Source organism: Primulina eburnea, chromosome 12 (genome assembly GCF_022965805.1).
Source record: "Primulina eburnea isolate SZY01 chromosome 12, ASM2296580v1, whole genome shotgun sequence".
In the NCBI taxonomy this organism is placed as follows: domain Eukaryota; kingdom Viridiplantae; phylum Streptophyta; class Magnoliopsida; order Lamiales; family Gesneriaceae; genus Primulina; species Primulina eburnea.
In genome coordinates this window covers 30,534,532-30,543,685 of record NC_133112.1, presented here as the reverse complement: position 1 = coordinate 30,543,685, position 9,154 = coordinate 30,534,532, and the positions used below count along the sequence as shown (strand labels likewise).

Below are 9,154 nucleotides of genomic sequence, written 5' to 3'. Positions count from 1 at the left end.
AGATGCTTCCATTGTTATGTCACCATTATGGAATCAGCTAACGAAAATAAAACTCCAAATAAACATGCGTGCATTATTTGATTCCAACTTCTCATCTTGGTTGTTGAAAATTGTTAATGGGATTGAAGCTACTGACAAAGACAATGAAATCCAAATCTCATCTCACATAAACATCCCATTCACAGATGACATTACGTCTTTGAATACGTTAATAAACATTGTGTTTCCAAACATTACTGACTCTAATTTAGATATCTCTTTATTTGTAAAACGTGCAATACTTACAACAAGAAATGACTTTGTTCACGAAATCAATGATGTTCTTATAAATAAATTTCCTGGCCAAGAAACTACCTATTATAGCTGGGATGAGAACACAAGCAGTTGTGTAATACCAGATCAGGAGGATTTATTCACTGTTTAACTCCTCAAGGACTTCCTCCACACAAATTAACTCTTAAAATAAATTCACCAATCATATTATTACGAAATATTAACCCAACTGAAGGGCTTTGCAATGATGCACGTTTACTTTGCAAGGGTTTTAGTAAAAATGTTATCTATGCAGAAATTTCAGTAGGCACACATGCAGGAAAAACCGCCTTCATTCCTCGAATAACGTTAGAATCTCCACATGATGATTTTTCATCTATTCCATTTAAAAGAAAACAATTTCCAGTACGTTTATGTTATGCAATGACTATTAACAAAGCACAAGGTCAAACTTTAGATTGTGTTGGTATTTATCTGAAAGAATCGGTTTTTTCACATGGACAACTATATGTTGCATTATCGAGAGCTAAGAATATGGATCAAGTGAAGGTACTTATTAGACCACCAACACCATTAGTTCATAGCGTTACATGCACTAAAAATGTAGTATACCGTGAAGTTTTGGATGTTGCACATGTTTATTGACACATGTTAGTTTTTATCTTTCTTATCTTTTTATTAACAAAAGCATTGCGTGCAAAAATTTATTAAACATCCATGTGTTTGCTTTCAATATATTTAAATGACATTATTAGCTCTATAAAAAAAGGTATGTTATAGTCTGAATAATTCAAAATTAGAAATTTTTTCAGATAAATTATGTGTACTTGTATGTGAATTATTCATGAACAATAACTTCTCTTATTTTTTTTACATTCAGGCCACTAGAAGAAAAATATACAACTTTGGAAAATCTGAAGCCAGATATACGCAACTGGTTTGTTAGAGTATTTGTTTCTGAAAAAACCCCAATTCGTTTCATAAAATGGGGAAGACAACAAAAACTTTGTTTATTGACAAAGAGATAAACTACATTTTAATACTTGGACAAAAAATTACATTGAACCTGTTTTTTATGTTATCCATTTGTTTCTATAGAATGGAACCATGCAAGGAATTATATACGACCAGGATATTGAGCAGCTGGACAAATTACTTCAATTATTCAAGACCTACTACATCGGGAATGCTAAAGTTAAAGAAATAACCAGCAACGCACCAGTTTTTGCATCTGCGAAATATCAAATGTTGCTTGGTAGGAGTACATACATAAGGCTTGCAGATGAAAAGGAACAGCTGCATACTGACCATGCTTACCAACTAACAACATTTGCACAATGTCTTGAGTGGACAGATGTGTCAAGTAAACAAATCAGCTAAGTTCTTCTTCCGATTTTCTTTTTCATCATACAAATACATTATATATAAATTTATTCATGTGGTTCATCGTTCCAGACTTATTATGCAGCGTAATTCATGTTTTCTCTCCACGGTTCGTTGAGAATACAAAAAGAAATTTATAAGAATTTGTTATCGTAAATGAAGAGTGAGCTACTTTGACCAGAAAAACTGAATATTACTTATTTTGTCGGACATTGTTTTAAAAAAAAGAACATTTACTGCTCTATCTCATTTTTTTACTGATTATCTAAAACAAAAAATATTTGTTTGCTCTACTTGATAGGCGTAGACCCTTAGTTCTCACCTTATAGGAAGAATTCCTCCAAACTGGAGCATTTTTTTTATTCAAAATGTTCACACTCTTCCTGTGATTTTAGGGATGCGACTTTCTGTCAACACATTTTACGGTACAATCAAATCTGTTTGATTTAACTATGTAAAAAGGAATAATTCTTTTTCCAGAACTATACATATTGTGCTATATATTTTGCTCTTTTGTACCTAATAACATTTAGTTTGTACGTTCAGATTTATCTTCAAGACATTGTGCAAATGTTCATATTTATCTTCATTCAATTGTGATGTATTTGCTGTATGAAATGCATTTTACAGTTTAGTTTCCTTGCGATGTATTGTGGATACACTCACAAAATGGTTATGTTATCTTTGCACCACAATAAAGCAAGATATGAACAAAACATTTCATTATGGTATATCAATTTATAATAAGAAAATCCTGAACAAAAAGGTCTGCTGAATGAACAGTTGTCTTGTTGTCTTTGCTTATGTTTTCCTCAACTTTCTGTCTTTGTCTTTTCTCTCATATTTCTTTCTTATATTTATGTTCTTCCATAATACTCAGAAATAAATAACTGACATAACGCCATTTTTTATAGGTTGCAAAGCAATAAAGAATATATTGAAAGTGTTGTCTCCCAGAAATTGTATGATAAAGCCAACCAAGCAATAGACCAACCATTTGGCTCCCAAATCCGCAAAATCAGTCAGATCCTAAGCCTGAATGAAGTTGAAAGTCTGTATTTATTTATTTATTGATTTATCTAGCTTTGAAGCCAATAAGTAGTTCGAACATATCCACACTTTGATTCTCAGGTAAAATCCTTTTGGATCAAAGCTAGAATAACAATAAAAAACTCAGAGAATTGTGTATACTTTCTGGCTTGTCCAGATTGGTCTAAAGCTTGTGGAGGTGCATACAAGTATGAGTTTACATGTTTTTATTGCAACCATAATTTACCAAGTCCAAAACTCTTGTAAGTAACTAGTATACTCTGAAATCCTACACTCATTAAAAACATGCCATCTTACTTATGATATATGTACAGGTTACGATTCTAGGCAGATTTGTTTGATGGTACTAGGAATTTACATGTTTATGTGGAGCACAAGGAAGCAAGCATGTTGCTATGTATGTCAGGAGAAGATGTAATCGAGGCTGAAGAAAAGATATATTTTTTAGACACTTAATTATTGCCACTATAAAACTTCTGATACTTGCTCAACAACATTTATCTTATCGACCACAGGAAATGCTTTTTTGCCCTAACATTTTTAATCAAAAATTACGAGAGTCAAAATTCCTTTTCCAACTAAGAATGTCGTGGAACAAATCAAGAGGGAAAAGTTTCGTTCGAAACACAAGCATCGCATGTCTACTGGCTTCAGAATCATCATCGACATCAGCATCGCACAGCTATGAAGATAAAGGTTCTACTTCCAAAGGTGACAGGTTGTTACGAAAGAATGTAGCTTTATCTGAATCCCAAGAAAGCAGCTCTGCAATGCAAGAAGAACACTTCGAAACATATCTTAAAACACAGCATGCCAGTATAACAGGTAAGAGAAGATTAGATTCCAAAGAGAAAATGGTGAGTGAAATCTTAAAACATGTTAAACAAGACTGAAGCACTGGTATAGATGTTAAAGTCTAGCATGTATATTAGTACCTATGTTTTTTTTTGGTGATCTCCAAAAAATTGCTGTTTTTTTGCCTAACATTTGTAGTGCGGTGTTTTTTTAAAATCTTCAGAAAAAAGACAATTTTTCCCCACCCAAATCGTTAAAAAACATATACACAGATATATTTCCAAAATGATACAATCAACTATAAAATATCTCAACACCTACAAATTATTTGAATTACATTAAATAATACCATGTTTTACTGCATCATAGCCAAAACTTTCCAATCTTATATATATAGCATCACTATTTTATTCTCAACTTACAATTAAATATTATTGTATTATTTTTATAAAGCAAACAAAATAACAACTGTTGCAATATTTAGTCAATTAAAATAATTCCAAAAACAAAACATCTTTACAATTACAAAAAAAAAAAAAAAAAAACAGAACTTCGACACCACAACGAGTACACCTAACTTTGTCTCTTACACTTGTCAATAGTTAAACAGAGTTAATCTATTTTTAATGAGGTGGCCAAAAATAAGCACCCCATGTGTCATGGTTTATCTATGACTCACCCTAACTCATTCAATTTATATAACTTCATTTGCCTCCTTTTATCTTACGCCTAAATATCCAAAAATCCCAATGCTTTTTCCCCAAAATTTAAACTTACTTTTTTAAATCCAACTCTAATGGAAAACAATCGGTACTGTGAATGTATCGACTGCAGTCAATGTTACTACAATTATCTATTTGAAAAAGAAGTTGAGGAACTAATGAAAATGTTTTTCTCGAACCCAGTATGGGTCATCATCTTCCGAAGAGCACTTAATATGGATTCAAAGCTTTCTCTTCTGATAGACTATGCAGCTAATATCGAGACAGAGCTAAATCTCAACATTATTTGTCAACCTCAGTATGTTCATTGAGCATATAGTTCAACATTTATCTTATATACTAAAAATGGTTCCTTTACAAAAAATTTAAATCGAACTACCAAGAACTCTGAATAACATTCAACAAAATCTTCATTTATAGTACTTGTTTTTATCTCACTCTTTACATCAGTTTAAATTATTTTTTTAATGCATAACTAGCTTTTATTCATGTAATTGATACATTGTATTTTCCTTCTGATATATCCATTGTCAACCATTTAAATATGTAAATAACTTACAATATTACTCATAATTACCTAATGTCTGATATATCTAGCTCATTCTTAGTTTTGATAAAATCCTACTATTTATAATCTTTGATTTGTAGATATATTTAACAACAAAAACAATAAATAATATACATTTTCAAAATATATTAATGTTTAGAGCGGATACATTTAAATAGTTATGTTTACAACGATATTAAAAATTTAAACAAGATAAATGATTTGTTCTCTCAAATTGTTTCATTCTCAATTCTTTAACATGATATGCTTAGAATTTCTAAACAATTTCTTTCGCATTTTTTTTAACTTTTTATAAATGGATCTCAACCAAAATGCTAGAAATTAACTAACTTTATTATCGCGGTTTTTTTTTCCAGGTACAACTCAACAGCTAGAGGCCAAGAATGATACCAGCGCGTAATACTACGAAAATAACTAAACTTTTTATGCTTTCTAAGTATGTTACTCACAAAAATTCCATAGTATATGTACAAATTATTATAATATCTACATTTTATTCATACTCTGTCACCATACTCTATCCGACCTACATTTTTTTTAGTTACAATATGTCAGCCAATATGCAACAAAAAGAAAACATCTGCACAATAAATCTGGGTAAACACCTCAAATATTGAGGTTCCAATACCTAGTAAACCATAAAGTTGAAAACCAGCTTCAAAACCAGCTTCTGTTTCTCCAATTTACTTCGTTTTTTGACACCCATTTTTGTCTTTTTGGCCTGTAAGATTCTCCCTTTCTTCCCCCTTGTTATATTTTATCGTGGGCGCATTAAATAATGAAATAAATAAGATTCATTTTAACTACAACAAAAATTACTACTGTTTTTAAATAGTTCAAAGATGGAATTTCCTTGTTTAATTTGTTGTACTTGTGGGCAAGAATTTTTTAATAAGCATGTTTTGTGCTGACGAATATTTTGCAGGCATGAAAATGAGAAGATTTTGCAGATATTTTTTCAGATGTAGTGTTGTTCATTTTTTTTCTTGATTTAACATAATTTATGTCTTTACTAATTTCTATCAGTGTTCCATGTTCCGATTGTGCATAAGATTAAATCTGTGTAATAAATTTAGATGAAAATCTTGCATGCTCATGTACTTATAAGACATAAAATATTATCTTTTTTAAAACAAGATCGAGATTTGTGGGTGACAATGGGTTTGGATTCTTGATCCACCTTTTTTTTTCCTTTTTCTGTTTTTGTTTTTGAGTAATTCCACCTTTCAAGAAACATTTTCCCTTGATTCATTTTCGTCAAATATGATTAGTGGATTCTTTTTAGAAACAACAGCAAGAAACAGTGTTCCATATTAGAGATAGAGGTATTATTGATCCTTTTTCATGATCTTTTTGAATTTGAAGCAGTCTGCTTTACAATCTTTGTGAGAAACATGGCTGTTTATGAGGGCGAAAAAGGATGGAATATAGTTAAGAGTTCAAGAAAACGTCGATGTATTAAGCAGCTATTTGGCGGAGTACATTTCAGAATTATCGGAGGCAACTTTGACATCCAATATCCTGTAGCTGGGCTTCCGGGTGATTGCATGATGCACCCAAGCTTCCTAGCTACTTGTAGCACAAAATTTGAGCGATGAACTTCTGGTATTGAGCAGAAAACTCTGCGAAAGCCCATACAAGAGGACAGTTGATCGGGCCAAATGGTATGTAGTTTACGCTGCTGATAGGACTTGTAAGAAAGTTAGGGATAATCTTCTTGCCAAGGTAAGTTATAACTAAAACGCGTTACGAATGTTGCATTCATTAATTTTTCAGTATGACGATCGAGTGAAACATCGACTTTGTTCGGTTCATTCCAGGTACACGTCGTCCACAGTCATGTGTATTCCATCGACGACTTGGTACCAGTAGAACAGGCAGCTAAGGACTATGAGTTTGTGATCAGACAGCTTTTCAAGACTCGCATGATCAGCGTTTCTGAAATCCATGACTGTCCCAAGTTCGAACTGGTCCTCCTCAAAATGGGACCCGATGGGCAGGTTGCATCTCTATTCCCGAATCACTCTCCGCTGAATTTGGAAGAAGAATGGGTGACATATCATAGAGAGAATTAATTTCACCTTACCTGTTATAAACTCTGCCTCCGATGTCGCTGTAGTTTTCACGGGTGTGAACAAAGCCGAAGCTGCACGAATGGCAGTTGAAGATACAGATCACGAATCTGCTGATCTGCCCGCGAGGATGGTTTGTCCAGTGAACGGGAAATTGGTGTGGTTTCTTGAAACAGCAGCTGCCTCAAAACTCCAAAGTGTAGAATTTTCCGAGTAGAGTTGAAATTCGCGACCAACTACAAGCAGTACAAACAGATATGTATTCGATAAACATTTATCATATGCTTTGACTGAATATTTACCTCAGTGTAATTTTAGGACACGTAAAACATATTGAATCAATGCCTCAAAAGTTAAGAAATATAACTGATAACAAAATCTGCTACATGGTGTTTGATGCTATAGCTTTTGATAAACCTGGAAACTATGAATACAAGAAATAAACTTTTGGAAACTGTTGTCTGCTAACTTAACTCGAAACAGACGCAACAGCGTTCTGTTTCAAAACCTCAGCTTCAGCTTTTGCCATTGGATCAGCTTCTTCTTTCTCGCCTTCTCGTTGCTCGGCCAGTTTCTTCATGTGCAACTCTTCTGCTTCCTTCATTGCGGCCCGCTGCTCCTCTTGAAGGCGCAACATTTCCTGTTCTTGCTGCTGTCTCTCGAACCATGTGTCAGCATCCGCCCAAACTGAGTATTAACCAATGTAAAAGTGAGAATTTAACTCAATACTAGCTTGAATTTCTAACAAGTCACAAAGACTAAATTCAACTAACAGTAAGTCATGCAAGACAAAAGATTACTTTTGGACTCCGATTTTCCAGTAAAAACTATCATACGCTCAGGAAGGATAATTCAATTGCCTGGATTAGATGATGAAATCTAGTGTATTTAGTGTTTGCTTGCCGAGTAATTTGAAATAATAACACAGGAGTTCAACCATCATTAGCAAATAGTTTTATAAAATCAGCACACAAATCACAACAGAAACCCTAATTAAAAAATCAGCTGAAAAAGAGATGATTCCGAAATTAAGCAAGCAATAGTCAACCAATTCTTCTAAATTTCTCAAATAAATACATAAAGCAACTAAAAACATAGCGGGAGGTTTTACTGGGTTGAGCTGCCCATCCTTGTTCGCCACCCTTGATTTTCTCCGGAAGTGCGTAATTAACAGTTAACACGCGACCGTACAGCTCGGCGCCGTCCATGTTGTCCATGGCTGCGGCGGCGTCTTCTCTCTCCAGAAAGGTAACAAATCCGAAGGAGCGGTGCTTCTGTGTGGCCAGGTCCAGCGGGGTCTTCACATCCTTAATGTCGCCGAATGGTATGAACGCCGCGTGGAGTATGCTCTCATTCACTTCCTCCGCTAAACCGCCCACGTATAGGGTGTTCTTCTGCACTCCCTGATTCATTCTCGGCGAAGAAAATAAAGAATTAACCTGTGTCGTGAGTGATCACGGTGGCGCAATTATCTCCGGCGGTGGCTACAACGTGACCAATGGAGTTCCGCAACAGAGTAAACTAGTATTTATGAATTCCATAGTGAAATACTGAAATCTCTGCTATATATGTTTTTTAAGCACGTTAATTCGTTCTATATTTTTAAAGATTTTTAATAATTTTTTTTAAATGATGAACTTTGGTAGAGTTGATGGATTTTTATTGATTTTTATGAAATCTCATAGAATTATAAAACAAATTTCGTAGACTCTTATAGACTTGTTTTCAAAATTTTTGTAGATTTTTGTAAACTTTTTCATAGAATTATGTGAATTTTGTAGTTTATAATTGTGATTTATTTTTTATTAATTTTTTTAAAATAATTATTGGACATAGATAACCTCTTCAATTTTAAATTATTATTTTTATTTATGAATGTAAATGAATTTTACTTACTTAAAAGTTAAATCAATTTAATTTGTGAAAAACGACAAATGAACTATCCAATTTATTAAATCAAAATTTCAATTCTTTGTGTCAATTCAACATATTAATGAATAATATTTTTATAAGTTCATAATAAAATTTTATTAAAAGAACATTCAAAATAATGAGTAGTCTTTTATAAAAAAAATCTAATAATTACTGACAATTTAATCAACATCGTTCTATATTCCATTGGCTATGATATCCCTCAATGTATTAGCATTTGCTCGTTGTTGTTTTTGAGTATTAAATAACTGATCAAAGTCGTCACCTTCATAAACTTGTGTTGATGAAGACAATTGAGCTTCATTATCTAGTTCAATTTGAAATTCATCAAATTGACACTTCTTTCAAAGAAAATTGTG

At 32.8% G+C, this 9,154-nt stretch overlaps 1 protein-coding gene and 1 pseudogene across 1 annotated transcript; one reads left to right on the top strand and one right to left on the bottom strand.

Moving 5' to 3' along the window:
- Positions 1-5,474: 5,474 nt before the first annotated feature.
- Positions 5,475-7,092, top strand: LOC140808424 (probable 6-phosphogluconolactonase 1; annotated as a pseudogene).
- Positions 7,093-7,196: 104 nt separating this feature from the next.
- On the bottom strand, positions 7,197-8,402 carry LOC140808425 (uncharacterized). Its single transcript, XM_073165560.1, has 2 exons — positions 7,975-8,402; positions 7,197-7,550 (listed from the first exon to the last, which is right to left on the bottom strand). The coding sequence occupies exons 1-2, from the start codon at positions 8,273-8,275 to the stop codon at positions 7,333-7,335; spliced, it is 519 nt and encodes a 172-aa protein (XP_073021661.1). The 5' UTR covers positions 8,276-8,402; the 3' UTR covers positions 7,197-7,332.
- Positions 8,403-9,154: the final 752 nt, after the last annotated feature.

Bases quoted from the DNA above. Each gene is read 5' to 3' on its own strand.
- LOC140808425 (XM_073165560.1), bottom strand. From the start codon at position 8,275: ATGAATCAGGGAGTGCAGAAGAACACCCTATACGTGGGCGGTTTAGCG. The intron at 7,551-7,974 runs GTAAAACCTCCC...GTTAATACTCAG, and splicing joins AGGATGGGCAGCTCAACCCA to TTTGGGCGGATGCTGACACA.